Consider the following 17,092-nt stretch of genomic DNA (forward strand, 5'->3'; position numbering starts at 1 on the left):
TCGATTAATCGAACGCAAAATTTTTGATCAGTAACAGCCCTAATATATATATATATGTGTGTGTGTGTATATATATATATATATATATATATATATATATATATGTGTGTATATATATATATATATATATGTGTGTGCGTATATATATATATATATATATATATATATATATATATATATATATATATATATGTATATATATATAAATATATGTATATATATATAAATATATATAAATATATATATATATATATATATATATATATATATATATATATATATATATATATATATATAAAAGAAATAAAAAAATATATAAAAAATATATATTTTTTTTTATTAAAAAAAGGGGGTTCTCCAGGCCCCTGGGGACCTCCGGACCTCTAAAAAAAAAAAAAAAATGGCCCTTTAATAAAAAGTAAAATAAAAAAATATTTAAAAAATAAATAAAAAATAAATAAAAAAAGGGGGGGGGTTGCCACCTGGGCCCCTGGGGACCTCCGGACCCCTAAAAAAAAAAAAGGGGGGGTTGCCTTCCGGGCCCCTTACAGGTGTACTGCCTGTACCCCCCTGATGGCGGCCCTGGTACCAGGCAAAGAGATGGGGAAAAGAAGAGGTTCAGGCACTCATGGAGGATATAACAAGGAAGCAGAAAAATACAGTAAATAAAAAATAGATTACAGGACCATTTAGCAGTGGATGTTTGGATTCTTTTTGGAGAATAAAGATATTATTTAGTGTCACTTTTCCGCTGTACTCTTGTCGCACGTAATCAAAGCGTGTTTTACGCAGCAGCTTGCTGTCAGCAAAATCCTGCCTACGAGTTGCTGTATTTTCTTACCCTAATAAACTGACCCTGTAGTGATTTTCTGAATGAATGTACACAAGCTGACACCCTGTAAGGTTTGTGGGGCTGTAAATGTGCTAAGACTGTTATTTCAGAGGGAGGATGTGATGTGCTGTGTATACAGAAGCTGATAAATAGAAGGTGGACAAGTCATGTCATTCTCCTCCTCCATGTCTCAGACATGTACTGGGAGGGCAGACAGCAGTCAATGAATGAGTGGGATGGCCTTTATACCTTTCAAGCATAACTAAAGCACTAATGACTTCTTTTGACTGACTCGTTGTGTTATGGGGAGGAGGCGGGTGACATCAGATCAAGGCAGGCCTGGGGAAGGGGTCAGCCTAGCAGACTGTCTCGTCTGCATTAGTCTCTCATCACTGCCTTTATCTGACTGTGATCAGGTCAGAGCTCAGAATGGAGCTGTCTGTCGCCGCTGCCTGCTGCTTTGCTTGTGGGATGCTCTCTGTTTAGATAACACACCATCAAGTCTCCGATCAAATCCACCTCCTTCACATGTCTGGGGACAAGGACAATGGTGGCGTGCGAGGGGTTAACCGCCGCACAAGGCGACTCTAATGGCAGGGGGTCTCCAACCTTTATCAGGCTGATGGAGCAGAATGGGGGGGAGGGGGGGGGATTTGGAAGGTCTGCAGCAAGTGCTGGGTCAGGGCCTTAAGGCTGCATTCACACCTGAGCGTCGGTCGTTTTTTCGGGCGTTTTGTCACGCATATTCATGCTTATTTGCGTGTTTGCATACAGCGTTGTCCGGCGTTTTTGTACTTCGACTTTTTTTTATTTTAGCCAATAGGAAAAATGATCATCTTTTTATCATTTGTTGCTATGTTGGTAGATTTTTTTAATCTTCTGCCTGGGTGAAAAGTTCTATTGATTTAAAGCGACGAAACGCCCGTAGCAAACGCTCGTTGTCGCGCAAGTCGCTTGAATCGAGCATTTTCATTACTTTCTATGGGAGATGGAAACGCTAAGGCTCCATTCACACCTTGGCGACAAAACGCCCGACGCTCGTGCCGCTGGAGGGGAGAATTGCCATTGATGTCTATGAGATGGTTCACATCTCATAAACGCCGTACACCTGCCGCCTGAAAACAAGTCCCGGACCCTTTTTTTCAGGCGGCATTGGCGTTCGGCCATAGACATCAATGGCAATTCTTTGTGAAAAAAAAAAAAAAAATAATAAAAAGTAACCTAATCGCGGCAAAATGTGAATGGGGGCTCAAAAACGACCAAACCGCCCAATACGCGTGACAAAAAAGGGTCCGGAACTTGTTTGAGCTTCAGTCGTTTGGCGTCAGGCGTATTGCCATGCAGATGTGAACCATCTCCATAGGGAATAATGTATTTTTTCCCCTCTAGCGTAGATGAGCGTCGCACTTCAGGCGACAAAACGCTCAGGTGTGAATGCAGCCTAAATACGAAATATAACGTCGCAATGTATGCAACCTTTACATTATAAAATGTGGGTATATCTGTTCCCTAAACAAAGCAACCTGCAGGCCCTCGATTAGAGAGATGGTTCCTCTTTTTAAATCATTTCCCCTTTTTTTTATTCTTCCTTAGTTGTCTTTCTTTAAAGTGGAGTTCCAGGCAAAAATGTTACAAAAAAACACTGCACCCTCTCCCTATTTTTTGTATACTTTTATTTCATTTTCATACCTTTTTGGCATGTTTTCTTCTGAACTGCCGTCCCATGTCGCCGTGGCGAAGTACGTCACTTCCGTGGTTTTATAGTGCCCTCCTCCTTCCTACCTTTGTTGTCTTCTTGGACCTGTGTGTCCCCAGAAGACGACGGAACCATTCAGAAAGTACCGCGCAAATCGCGCATGCGCAGTAAACAGGCTGTGAAGCCTGAAGTCTTCACTGCCGGTTTCCCTTGCTTGCAATGCCGGTGCCTTTACCCAAAGCCGATGGATGGATCGGCTTGGGGTGCCAACATTGTGGACTCCTTGGACAGGTAAGACCCTTTTCACACGGGGGCGGTGCCAGCGTTAGCGGTATAGCATCACTAGTTTTAGCAAGCATCGTGTTTTTGATGCATTTCAATTGAAGTCTATGGTACCAAAAACGCAACCCGCTGCAGGAAAAAAAAGTCCCTGACCCAAAAAAAAACAAAAAAAAAACCGCATCAGTGGAAAGCCTATAAATATGAATGTGACCCGCAGGAAACCATGTCAAATGGACTGTAGTGCATTTCTGAAAGCCTGAAAGCGCACTAAAAAATGCTTAGTGTCAGTTCTGAATGTTGCTTTGTTCCTCTGCTATCAGCATAAATCACAAATCGACAATTTTCCCTGACACCAAGAGAAAAATTATGACAGGGGGGGGGATATCCAGTAGATTGACAGCCTCAGCTCTGTTTCTATGTACTGTGTGAAAGGGGGGGGGGTGTCTCTTCCCTCCAATCAGCTCTTAGACCCCTTCTCACTAAACTCTACAGGGCCAGATCCTCGTAGCGCGGCGCATTGTTGCGGCCGGCGTAGCGTATCTCTGATACACTACGCCGCCGTAACTTACAGCGTATTTTCCTTATCCTCAAAGAAGTTGTGCCGTAAGTTACGGCGGTGTAGTGTAATTTCGGCGGCGTAAGGGCACGCAATTCAAATCGATGTGATGGGGGCGTGTTTTATGTAAATACGTCGTGACCCGACGTAAATGACTTTTTTTTAACGGCGCATGAGCCGTCCATAAGGGTATCCCAGTGCACATGCTCGAAATTAAACCTGAAACAAGCCAATGCTTACGACGGTGACGTCATTCTACGCAAATCCCTATTCGCGAACGACATACGCAAACAACGTAAAAAATTCAAAATTTGACGCGGGAACGACGGCCATACTTAACATAGGATACACCTCATATAGCAGGGGTAACTATACGCCGGAAAAAGACGAACGCAAACGACGTAAAAAAAATGCGCCGGCCGGACGTACGTTCGTGGATCGCCGTATCTAGCTAATTTGCATACTCGTCGCGGAATTCGACGGAAACGCCACCTAGCGGCCAGCGGAAAAATGCACCTAAGATCCGACGGTGTACTAAGACGTACGCCTGTCGGATCGAGCCCAGATGCAGTCGTATCTTGTTTTGTAGATACAAAACAAAGATACGACGCGGGAACTTTGAAATTAAGCGGCGTATCAATAGATACGCCGGCGTAATTCTTCTGTGGATCTGGCCCTACAGAGTGTAACTTCAGCTCTCTACCCCCTTTTTTCTGAACTCTGACAAACTTATAAATTCAACACTTTGAATGGTTGTAGGGAAGAAGAGGCTTCAGATAGACAGGTACAACTTATGTAGGAGGATTTGTTTCATCCCTGTGTATCACCTGAGAAAAGTCCATTCACTGGGTATATGTAACGATTTACAACCACTTTAATATAATTGTCCATTAAATTTATACATAAGAACTTTAAAATAGGTCTGCTATCTCTTTAGGGCCCCATTCATTCTTGCCGATATGGAACCAGCGAATCACCGTAGCTGTACGGCGGTCCCTTTAATAGCTACAGCGGGCCAATGCGTGTGGCCGGTGGCAGCGATGTCCTCCGGCCTCCTGCAATTACTCCATAGAGAGCCAGAATGGGGATCTGTCAATGTAAATAAACAGATCCCTCCATTCTGACAGGGAAGTTCAGAGTGATTGTCTGTTCCTAGTGATTAGGAACAGCAATCTCTCTCCTCCTCCGGTCAGTCCAATCCCCCCACAGTTGGAAACATCTCCCAGGGAACACATTTAACCCCTTGATTGCCCCCTTGTGTTAACCCCTTCCCTGCCAGTTTTACAGTAATCAGCGCATTTTTATAGCACTGATCACTGTATAAATGTCAGTGGTCCCAAAAAAGTGTCAAAAGTGTTTGATTTGTCTGCCGCAATGTCGCAGTCCCGCTAAAAATTACTGATCGCCGCTATTACTAGTAAAAACAACAATAATAATAAAAATGTCATAAATCTATCCCCTATTTTATAGACGCTAAAACTTTTGTGCAAACCAATCAATACACGCTTATTAATTTTTATTTTATTTTTCGTTTTTTGGGGGATATTTATTATAGCAAAAAAATTAGATTTTTTTCAAAATTTTGGTTTTTAGTGCAAAAAATGTAAACCGCTGAGGTAATCAAATACCACCAAAAGAAAGCTCTATTTGTGGGAAAAAAAGGACGTCAATTTTATTTGGGTACAACGTCGCACAACCGCGCAATTGTCAGTTAAAGCAACGCAGTGCCGTATCACAAAAAAATGGCCTGGTCCTTAGGTGGTTAAATGGCACCCCAAACACGTGTGATTTTGCCGTGATTGTCAAGCGACAACATTTGCCTTTAAAAGTCGTGTGAAGCAGGAGCTTCTTTTGGGCGAATGGGACCTAAATATTCACAATCCAATGAATCAATAAGCATTACAAAGTGTGTAAAACAAAACGAAAATTCATATCAAGAAATGTTAAAAATAAAGACATTGTAACAAAGATCAATCAATGAATTAATGAATGGTACAGATCAATCATTCAAATTAAAATTCTTATAAAAGTTCATGCCATAAATAGTTCATTCCAAAAAGAATCAGGAAAGTGATAATGTGAGTCTATAGTGTAATCTGGTGTTACTCCAATTGCTCACACACATCAGTATACACAAGATTCTTACCAGAAGCAATGGACCTCTACCAGTGAGTTGAACGATTCTTACCAGAAGCAATGGACCTCTACCAGTGAGATGAACGATTCTTACCAGAAGCAATGGACCTCTACCAGTGAGTTGAACGATTCTTACCAGAAGCAATGGACCTCTACCAGTGAGATGAACGATTCTTACCAGAAGCAATGGACCTCTACCAGTGAGTTGAACGATTCTTACCAGAAGCAATAGACATCTACCAGTGAGTTGAACGATTCTTACCAGAAGCAATGGACCTCTACCAGTGAGATGAACGATTCTTACCAGAAGCAATGGACCTCTACCAGTGAGTTGAACGATTCTTACCAGAAGCAATAGACATCTACCAGTGAGTTGAACGATTCTAACCAGAAGCAATGGTATTTGCCCCCTTAATGACCAGGCCATTTTTTGCGATACGGCACTGCGTCATTTTAACTGAAAATTGCGCAGGCGTGCAATGCTGTACACAAACAATTTTTTTTGTCTTTTTATCCCCCACAAATTGAGCTTTCTTTTAGTGGAATTAGATCAGCTCTGCGTTTTTTTTTTTTTTGCGCTATAAACAAAAAAAGAGCGCCAATTTTGAAGAAAAAACAATACATTTTTATTTTTTGCTATAATAAATATAGCAAACTCCCGGCAACTGGAGTTTCTACTCTCTTCTCTCTGCAGCAGTCTTAGCATCAGCAGGCAGCGGCGGAGGACTGTGTCTGTGCCACGACTTTTGAAAGAATGGAAGCAAGTAAACATTCATTGATGGGCACTGGTAGGCTGCATTGATGGGCGCTGGTAGGCTGCATTTGATGGGCGCTGATGAGGATGTATTTTATGTATGCTGGTGAGGCTGCATTTGATGGGCTCTAGTGAGGCTGCATTTGATGGGCTCTAGTGAGGCTGCATTTGATGGGCGCTGGTGAGGCTATATCTGATGGGCGCTAGTGAGGCTGCATTTGATGGACGCTGGTGAAGCTGCATTGATGGGCGCTAATGAGGCTGCATTTGATGAGCGCTGGAGCTGCATTGATGGGCGCTGGTAGGCTGCATTGATGGACGCTGATGAGGCTGCATTTGATAGGCACTTCATTAAAAGGTGGGATATACATGGGCAGGGCAAAGGGGGGGTTAGGGGTGGAGCCAAGGGGGCAGCAACATGAGGTTTCGTCTAGGGTGTCAAAAATCCTTGCATCAGCCCTGACCCCATGCACATATAAGGTGATGGGCGGTCGCTCTGCGCCGGATCACATACATGTACATGCATAATCTGGCATTTCCAGGTAGGGGGCGAGCACCCACTGCCCCATCTGTGCTGTGATTTGCTCCAGCATAAGTCGGTAAGTAGGTCCCGACTATACATTTTTAGCTGGAACCTACTGATCGACTTAGCGAATCACAGTACAGAGTTCTGTGTTTACATACAACAAAGGGCTCTGTACATGAATCAGAGATGTGACTTTTTTTAATAAAAAAATAATAAAAATCAGCTATATCTAGTAGTAAAAGCAGCACATAATGTGCACCTTACACTTGTTAACCCTTTCATTGCCCCTAGATGTTAACCCCTTCCCAGCCAGTGTCATTAGAACAGTGACAGTGCATATTATTAGCACTAATCACTGTATTAGTGTCACTGGTAATGTCAGCGGCAGTTAGTCAGTTCCCTCCCAGTGTCAGTTTGTGTCAGATTGGCCGCCGCACTATCACAGTCCCATAATAAGTCGCTGATCACCACCATTACTAGTATAAAAAAATAATAAATAAAAATTCCAGTATATATACCATAATTTGTAGAGGCTATAACTTTCACGCAAACGTATCAATATACACTTATTGGGTTTTTTTTGTTCCCCAAAGACATGTAGCAGAATACATTTTTTTTATTGGATATGTTTTATAGCAGAAAGTAAAAAATATTTGTTTATTTTTTTTCAAAAATGTCGGTCTTTTATATAATAAAATATAAAAAACCCAGAGGTGATCAAATATCACCAAAAGAAAGCTCTATTTGTGTGAAAAAAAAAAGATATAAGTAACATTTTTGTATAGTATTTCATGACCGCGGAATTACCAGTTAAAGTAGCGCAGTGCTAAATAGAAATGGCCTGGTCACAAAGGGGGTAAAAATCTTCCAAAGCTCAAGTGGTTAATTTTTGCCATTTTACAACCTTCTGTTCGTTCCTGCTGGAAGATTATTGTTTCATTCCCATAAAGCGAATACAAGTCTTGCCAAGCAGTTAAACCTGAACTTCAAGCAAACAGCTGAATATACTGTTAAAATAAATATATAATATTGCTTTACCTGCCAGATGGTTTGTTTTTTCTCCCTGCTGCTCCTGAGATTTACACTGCCCCGTCAGAGAGCACAGTCAGGTGAACTGACATCTCTTTACTGCAGTTTATATAATAGAGCCTGGTCACCGCTCAACCCTTTAAAGAGCAAAAGAGGAGTGATAAGGTTATCTTGCTGCTCCTTCTCAGCACATGTGCACTGCAGCACACTCGATTGGCTACAGTTGCTGTCCCACCCCCTTCCAGTGCTGATATACAGGGAATGTCTGGTGCAAAGTCAAATTCTAATACTTAAAGGAGAAGTACAGCCCATTTTCAGCAGACAGTGGGCTGAAGCCCTCTGTCAGCTGATGTCACAGAGCTGGTCCATGCTCGGGCAAGATTGCGACAATGGAGTCAGGATCCACCCACATGCCTGTACCCAGGCCCGGATTTCCCACAAGGCCACCAAGGCCAGGCCTCGGGGCGGCAGGGTGCCAAGGGGCGGCAGCAGCATGGAGTCGCCCGGAACATATAGTTAATGGTGGTAAGTTGCTTTCTAGCAGGTCTAAATGTAGTGTGGGGGAAATACTAAGAAATAATAATTAAATTAATAAAATAAAAAAGTAATTAAAAAGTAAAGAATAAGAAAAATAATATTAAAAATAATAAGAAAATTATACAATAATAAGAAAGAGTAAATGACAAGCTACAAATAAATAAAAATAAAAAAGTGATTAAAAAGTAAAAAAAAAAGAAACAAAAATTATTGGAACTAACCGTGCCGCCCCTGCCATCCGGTTGCCATTCTCTGTTTATTTGGGGGGTGGGGGTAGTTTGGTTGGCGGGGAGGGGGTGCATTGCGGAACCTGGCCTTGGGGCGGCAGGGAGAGCAAATCCGGCCCTGCCTGTAACTGCTTCCGGCTCAGCCTCTCAGAAAGCTGCTAAGAGCCTGAACTGGCCGCACCCACCCTTTCCACAGTCCAGCGCTCCTGTGAGCGAGGAGGGGGCAGAGCAGAGAGATGCTGACTTACAGTCACCAGCTCTATGCTCAGGCAGCCATGAGAACCAAGAGACTGGCGGTGTTTGATTGCGCGGTTCTCAGTTTTAGAGCCGGTGGGGGACAGATGCAGCATTGGACCGATGCTGTATCCAGCTAGGTAAGTATGAATCTGCACAAAAAAGGTCCATACTTCTCCTTTAAGCAAGTTGCAATAAAATATAAATATTGGGCCAGATCCACGAAGCGTGGTGCTTCTCTCTGCCCGGCGTAGTGTATCTCAGATACACTACGCCGCCGTAACTTACTTTTTTTGTATCCTCAAAGATTTCCCACCGTAAGTTACAGCGGCGTAGTGTAACTTAGGCGGCGTAAGGGCGCGCAATTCAAATGTATGTGATGGGGGCGTGTTTTATGTAACTATGTCGTAACCCGACGTAAATGACGTTTTTTTGGAATGGCGCATGCGCCGTCCGTGGGGGTATCCCAGTGCGCATGCTCGAAATTAAATCGGAACAAGCCAATGTTTACGACGGTGACGTCATTCTACGCAAATCCCTATTCGCGAATGACTTACGCAAACAACGTAAAAAATTCAAAATTTGACGCGGGAACGACGGCCATACTTAACATTGAGTACGCCTCATATAGCAGGGATAGCTATACGCCGGAAAAAGCCGAACGCAAATGACGTAAAAAAATGCGCCGGCCGGACGTACGTTTGTGGATCGCCGTATCTAGCTAATTTGCATACTCGACGTGGAATTCGACGGAAACGCCACCTAGCGGCCGGCGGAAAAATGCACCGACGATCCGACGGCGTACTAAGACGTACGCCAGTCGGATCGAGCCCAGATGCAGTCGTATCTTGTTTTGTAGATACAAAACAAAGATACGACGTGGGAACTTTGAAATTACGCGGCGTATCAATAGGTACGCCGGCGTAATTCTTCTGTGGATCTGGCCCATTGTGTTTATTTATTTTATTATTATTTAATAATATTATGTTTTATTTTTAATTATAAATAATATTTATTTTAACCTTTTGCCAATCACATAACACATATATGCAGTGCCAAGGACAGTGGCTCCCAATCACCGTGAGAGACAATAACAGTAGTCACATTATAGAGAAGTTACTCTGTCTCCCAGTTAGTAAAGCCCACTTAAAATAATAAAAAAAATATTAATAACAATAAAAAAAAGAAATTTTGAGGGGACAGCAAATTTACAATGTTATCCACTTCCATACCAGGCACTTACGCAGCTTCCTGCCAAAGCCAATTTTCAGCTTTCTGCGCTGTCGCAATTTGAATGACAATTGCATGGTCATGCTATACTGTACCCAAACAATTTTGTTTATAATTTTGTTCCCACAAATAGAGCTTTCTTTTGGTGGTATTTGATCACCTCTGCGATTTTCATTTTTTGCGCAACAACAAAAAAAAGACCGAAAATTGTGAAAAAAATTAAGTTTTTATTTTTTTCTGTTAATTTTTTTGTAAATAAGTACGTTTTATTTTTTAATTACAGGCACCAATGAGGTGGCACTAATGAGGTGGCACTGATGGGCACCGATGAGGTGGCACTGATGGACACTGATAGGCGGCGCTGGTATGCGGCAATGATGGGCACTTATAGGCGGCACTGATGGGCACTCATAGGTTGCACTGATGGGCACATATGGGTGGCACTAATGGGCACATATGGGTGGCACTGATGGGTACATATGGGTGGCACTGATGGACACTGAGGGGCGGCACTGATGGACATTGAGGAATGGCACTTGTTTATTTTCAATGCTGGAGGCTCTTTACCAAGATCGGAGATGCAGGGTGTCAGACTGACACCCCGCACCACCGATCGCCGCGCTGCGCGCCCCCCACGTGCGCGCGCCGGCATGTTATCCTGCAGGACGTCAATAGACGTCCAGTCAGGATTTCACAACCACTTCCCGGATGTCAGTTATCTATTGACCGGGTGGGAAGCGGTTATACAAGCTGTACTCTCACTACTTTACATTGTAGCAAAGTGGCATTTCTTCAGTGTTGTCACATGAAAAGATAGAAGAAAATATTTACAAAAATGTGAGGGGTGTACTCACTGGGGCAGATCCACAAAGAAATTACGGCGGCGTATCTATTGATACGCCGGCGTAATTTCAAAATTCCTGCGTCGTATCTTTGTTTTGAATCCTCAAAACAAGATACGACGGCATCTCGGCAAGACCCGACAGGCGTACGTCTTCGTACGCCGTCGGATCTAAGCTGCAATTTTTTGGCGGCCGCTAGGTGGCGTTCCCGTCGAAATCCACCTCGAGTATGCAAATGAGCTTTTTACGGGATCCACGAACGTACGTCCGGCCGGCGCATTTTTTTCCGTCGTTTGCGTTCGGCTTTTTCCGGCGTATAGTTAAAGCTGCTATACTGAGGCGTACTCAAGGTTAAGTATGGCCGTCCTTCCCGCGTACAATTTTGATTTTTTTACGCCGTTTGCGTAAGTCTTTTGCGAATAGGAATTTGCATAGAATGACGTCACCGTTGTAAGCATTGGCGGGTTCCGGTTTAATCTCGAGCATGCGCACTGGGATATCCCCAGGGACGGCGCATGCGCAGTTCCAAAAAAACGTCGTTTACGTCGGGTCACGACGTATTAACATAAAACACGCCCCCATTAGATCCATTAGAATTCCGCGCCCTTACGCCGCGAGAGATACACTACGCCGCCGTAACTAATGGCGCGGATTAGTTGTGGATTCAAATTAAAAAAGATAAGTTACGGCGGCGTAGCGTATCTTAGATACGCTGCGCCCGGCGCATATGTATGTGGATCTGCCCCACTGTGTGTATATATTTATTTATATATTCATTTTATTCTTTTAATTAACTATTTAACTGCAGGCATGTGTGTTGTTTTCCGTCTGCCTGAAGTTCAGTGCTGCCCTTACAGGAACAATACACCTTGGTCTCACTGCCATCAGACAGAACAGTGAAGTAATTCATTAGTGCGGAATGCAAAACCCTATCTGCAGACGGTAATTGCACATGCTGTTTGGAAAACAGATAGAGCAACCACCTTGTCTATTTTCTCTGCTCCACTTTCATTATCTGGTGGATCAATGTAAATTGAGGGTAAACAGAGAGCTAGAGATATAGGGAAGTGGCCTAACATCTAGGGCTTAGTGAGCTGATAGCAAATCCAGCCAAAACCTAATAGCCTGAAGGACTGAAAAAGACCCCGGCTGGTGATAATGGCAAGGCTGGTGATAAAGGCAAGACTGGTGGGCAGGAAAGCAGCATAGGGGGGATATCAGGGCTGACTACTGAGGTTCCACATTCTGCAGTAGGATGAGTTGTCCTCGGACCAGCTCTATGCTGATATTGTACGGGCTCATCACCTCCTCGCCCCCAGGACTTCTCTAGAGCCTCTCCATAAAAAAACTCCCTACCCCACTCTGTTTGGCTATCTCCTCCTCTGTCTGCCTTTAGGCAATCCCTGAAAACTCATCTCTTCAGGGAAGCCTATCCCACCTCTACCCAACAACTGCACTTTCTCCATCAACTCATCCCCACCCAGCAATTACTTTTGGTATCGCTTGTCCCTCCCTTTTAGATTGCAAGCTCTCATGACCGAGGCCTCCCTAAGGCCTCCTACACACGTTGAGAATATCGTACGAATGATCGTCTATTTTTTTATTTTTTTGCATGCTAGTCTCATATCGAAAATTCTCGTAAGACAAAATATAACTTCGGAAGTGATGTAATGTATTGTAATGTATTCTTTCGCATCCGAGCATGCGTGGTCTTGGTTACACAACTTTTTTCGTTAAAATACTATACTAATTATATAAAAATCGTTCGTTGTGTTATCGTACGAGAAACCTGTTCCTGCTTGTCCCTTTGGATATTTTTGCATCAACTGTGATGATCGGGTTTTGAAAGCCGAATAGATTGTCAGACGATCACTCCAAAAGCTTGGGGCACTATTTCATCCACTCATACCAGCAATGGGGCATAATTCCCCTAATTGACATTAATGAAAGGGGCAAAATTCCTCCCAGTGACACCAACAATTGGGACCTATGACACCAACAATGGGGCACATTCCTTCCATAGATACCCATGATAAGCAAAATTCCTTCCATAGACACCAATAAAGGGACACAGTTCTTTCCATGGACACCAATGAAGGAGCACAATTATTTCCAATGGTACCAATGCTGGGATGCAATTTCCCCCAATAGCACCAATGATGGGGCACAATTCCTTCCATAGAAAACAATGATGGGGCACAATTCCTTCCATAGACACCAATGATGGGGAACAATTCCTTTCATAGACACCAATGATGGGGCACAATTCCTTCCATAGATACCCATGATGGGGCACAATTCCTTCCATAGACACCAATAAAGGGACACAATTATTTCCAATGGCACCAATAAAGGGACACAATTTCTCCCAATAGCACCAATGATGGGCACAATTCCTTCCATAGACACCAATGATGGGGCAAAATTCCTTCCATAGACACCAATGATGGGGCAAAATTCCTTCCATAGACACCAATAAAGGGACACAGTTCTTTCCATAGACACCAATGAAGGAGCACAATTCTTTCCAATGGTACCAATGGTGGGACACAATTTCTCCAAATAGCACCAATGAGGGGGCACAATTCTTTCCATAGAAACCAATGATGGGGCACAATTCCTTCCATAGACACCAATGATGGGGCACAATTCCTTCCATAGACACCAATGATGGGGCACAATTCCTTCCATAGACACCAATGATGGGGCACAATTCCTTCCATAGATACCCATGATGGGGCACAATTCCTTTCATAGACACCAATAAAGAGACACAATTCTTTCCAATGGCACCAATAAAGGGACACAATTTCTCCCAATAGCACCAATGATGGGCACAATTCCTTCCATAGACATCAATGATGGGGCAAAATTCCTTCCATAGACACCAATGATGGGGCAAAATTCCTTCCATAGACACCAATAAAGGGACACAGTTCTTTCCATAGACACCAATGAAGGAGCACAATTCTTTCCAATGGTACCAATGGTGGGACACAATTTCTCCAAATAGCACCAATGAGGGGGCACAATTCTTTCCATAGAAACCAATGATGGGGCACAATTCCTTCCATAGACACCAATGATGGGGCACAATTCCTTCCATAGACACCAATGATGGGGCACAATTCCTTCCATAGACATCAATGAAGGGACACAATTCCTTCCATAGCCGCCAATGAATGAAGGGTCACAATTCCTTCTATAGCCGCCAATGAAGGGGCACAATTCCTTCCATAGCCGCCAATGAATGAAGGGGCACAATTCCTTCCATAGCCGCCAATGAAGGGGCACAATTCCTTCCATAGCCGCCAATGAATGAAGGGGCACAATTCCTTCCATAGCCGCCATTAAATGAAGGGGCACAATTCCTTCCATAGCCGCCAATGAAGGGGCACAATTCCTTCCATAGCCGCCAATGAAGGGGCACAATTCCTTCCCTTTGACATCAGGACCTTTTCTACTCCCACTGGCCACAGTCTGTCCCCCTGATGTTTGAAGGACAATAAACTGGCCCTTTGTTTAGAAAGTTTGGAGACCCCCTGATCTATACAATCATATTGTCCATTGATTTACCGTGAAGATCAAAAAGATGCATCATACACTGAACAGTCATATTGATTTTATTGAATATTTACCAATCATTAATACTTCCTTACAATTGGATTTCCTGTCCAAATGGATCGGAAAAATGTAATTGAACGTGTTTTTTCTTGAAACCAATCGATGACGCAGTGAAGTAGATTTACTAAAACTGGAGCCCTCAGAATCTGGTGCAGCTGTGCATGGTAGCCAATCAGCGTTCTAAGTTCAATGAAGCTTTGACAGCAAAACCTGGAAGCTGATTGGTTGCTAAGCGGAGCTGCACCAGATTTTGCACGAAGAGTCTTAGTACATCTCCCCCAGCATGTGGCTCTATGATCATGAATTAGAGTGTAAGCTCACAGGAGCCCTCTAACCCCTTTGAATGGTACTGTTTGTGTATTGTCTCCCTTTATATTGTAAAGCAAACTATTGGCGCTATATAAGTCCCATATAATAATATTTATTAATCGATTCTATCAGCGTGCCTGATTCGGTGAAGAATCGTTTCATCAGATCTTTACTGTACATGCATGGTCACCCTAACAGTGGCCATAGACGGTGCAATTTAACGGGATACAACGATTAAATCAGACATCGATCGAGTGAGACAAACATTGCATGGCCGAGCGAAGAGCGGCAGACAGGATTGCCAACTTTTCTTCAGGCCAAACGCGAACACTTCAGCCTTGTACAGCAATTTTGTTTTCCTATTATGCAGAAACTATGCATATATGTTGCTATTAAATAGCAGTTACCCCTTTTACATCAGAGTCCACAGTTACCCCTTTTACATCAGAGTCCACAGAGTTACCCCTTTTACATCAGAGTCCACAGTTACCCCTTTTACATCAGAGTCCACAGAGTTCCCCCTTTTACATCAGAGTCCACAGTTACCCCTTTTACATCAGAGTCCACAGTTACCCCTTTTACATCGGAGTCCACAGTTACCCCTTTTACATCAGAGTCCACAGTTACCCCTTTTACATCAGAGTCCACAGAGTTCCCCCTTTTACACCAGAGTCCACAGAGTACCCCCTTTACATCAGAGTCCACAGAGTTCCCCCTTTACATCAGAGTCTCCCTTTACATCAGAGTCCACAGAGTTCCCCCTTTTACACCAGAGTCCACAGAGTACCCCCTTTACATCAGAGTCCACAGAGTTCCCCCTTTACATCAGAGTCCCCCTTTACATCAGAGTCCACAGAGTTCCCCCTTTTACATCAGAGTCCACAGAGTTCCCCCTTTTACATCAGAGTCCAATAGAGTTCCCCCTTTTACATCAGAGTCCCCAGCGTTACCCTTTCACTGGGGACTGGGAAATATAATGGAGAACTCTGGGGACTGTGATGTAAGGGAGAACTCTGGGGACTCTAACATAAGGGATGCTCTGGTGTACGGCAAGGACTCTGATGTAAGGGGGAGCACTGTGGCCTCTGGTGCAAATGGGGAGCTCTGATGTAATGAGTGCTCTAAGAACCCTGATTCACCTTGGCCTACTTACTTATAGGCAGTAGAGAGAAGGGGGAGGGGAAAATACTCCAGTGTGAATAATGTGTCCGGGTCTCAGACAGTGTGAAACCCGGACGCATGATTCCAAACCCGAACTGTCCGGGTGAATCCCGAACAGGTGGCAACCCTAGCGGCAGATAGTGACAGTTTTGGTTGACCCAAGTCAATCAGTTGTGGCAAAAAAATAAAAAAAAATGATCATATAAGGTCAATTGATGGGCTTTTTTGTATTGGATTGATGTATGTGTTTCAAAAAGATGTGAAAATACACCACAGATCGACCCTGTAATATTGTTTTTTTTTTTTATAATCACAACTGATCAATGTGGGTCGATTAAAACCAGCACTCTCTGTTGCTCATTGCTAGTTCATGCCATTTCTTCTGGCTCCATCGATACCCGATTTGATGGTTTTGTTGGATCGCACATCGATCGTTCAGTTGAAGGGGCACGTTGTGTAGCCATCATAGGAGACAATGAGAGATGATCGCTTCCCTGGCACAGTGCGATCTATGAGACCCGCTGTCTGCTCTGGGTCTATGAGACCCGCTGTCTGCTCTGTGTCTATGGGAGCGGATCGGAGGGATGAGATCGGAAGGATGAGATCGGAGGGATCAGACGATGCTCCCTACACACACACTCATCATACACACACATCACACTCCAGCCTCATCTGGATCAGACTCCGGAGGATTTCGGCACGCTTGTGTGTTGAAGAGAAAAAAAAAATCCAGGAGGAGGGGTGCCGGGGAAGAAAATAAAGGAAACGGAAGCCAACCAAAAGAGTAATAGTAGTAGCAGTGTGTCCAACAGCAGCACCAGCAGAGGGACCTCCTCCGATCTCCTCCTCCGATCACCCCGTCTACTCTGTGCGATCCCAGCCTGACACTCCATCCACTCTACTGGTACCACCATGGACTGCCACCGCATGCCAATCCATGCCACCTCTCCCCGGATTACCTCCTTCACCCCATGGATCTTTATCTTCACCACCTTCATGAGGGTGTCACTGGGATCTTCATTCCTGACAGGTAGGGATCAGCATGGCACAATAGATGGAAGTCAGAGTATACATAGAGATGGCATGGATAGGGCACTACACATACATCACATCTGTA

The 17,092-nt window shown here is 43.8% G+C and overlaps 1 protein-coding gene across 2 annotated transcripts in view; it reads left to right on the forward strand.

Annotated features, from left to right (window-relative positions):
• Positions 1-16,667: 16,667 nt before the first annotated feature.
• The window catches only part of BMPER (BMP binding endothelial regulator), a 287,717-nt gene continuing 287,292 nt past the window's right edge, over positions 16,668-17,092 (forward strand). The window contains exon 1 of one of the 2 annotated variants that reach the window (XM_040353187.1): positions 16,668-17,005. In XM_040353187.1, the coding sequence (XP_040209121.1) occupies positions 16,888-17,005 (118 nt within the window). In that variant the 5' untranslated portion in view covers positions 16,668-16,887. The remainder of the gene's footprint in view (positions 17,006-17,092) is intronic. The other variant, XM_040353185.1, reaches the window with a different exon arrangement.

Source organism: Rana temporaria, chromosome 5 (genome assembly GCF_905171775.1).
Source record: "Rana temporaria chromosome 5, aRanTem1.1, whole genome shotgun sequence".
NCBI lineage: Eukaryota > Metazoa > Chordata > Amphibia > Anura > Ranidae > Rana > Rana temporaria.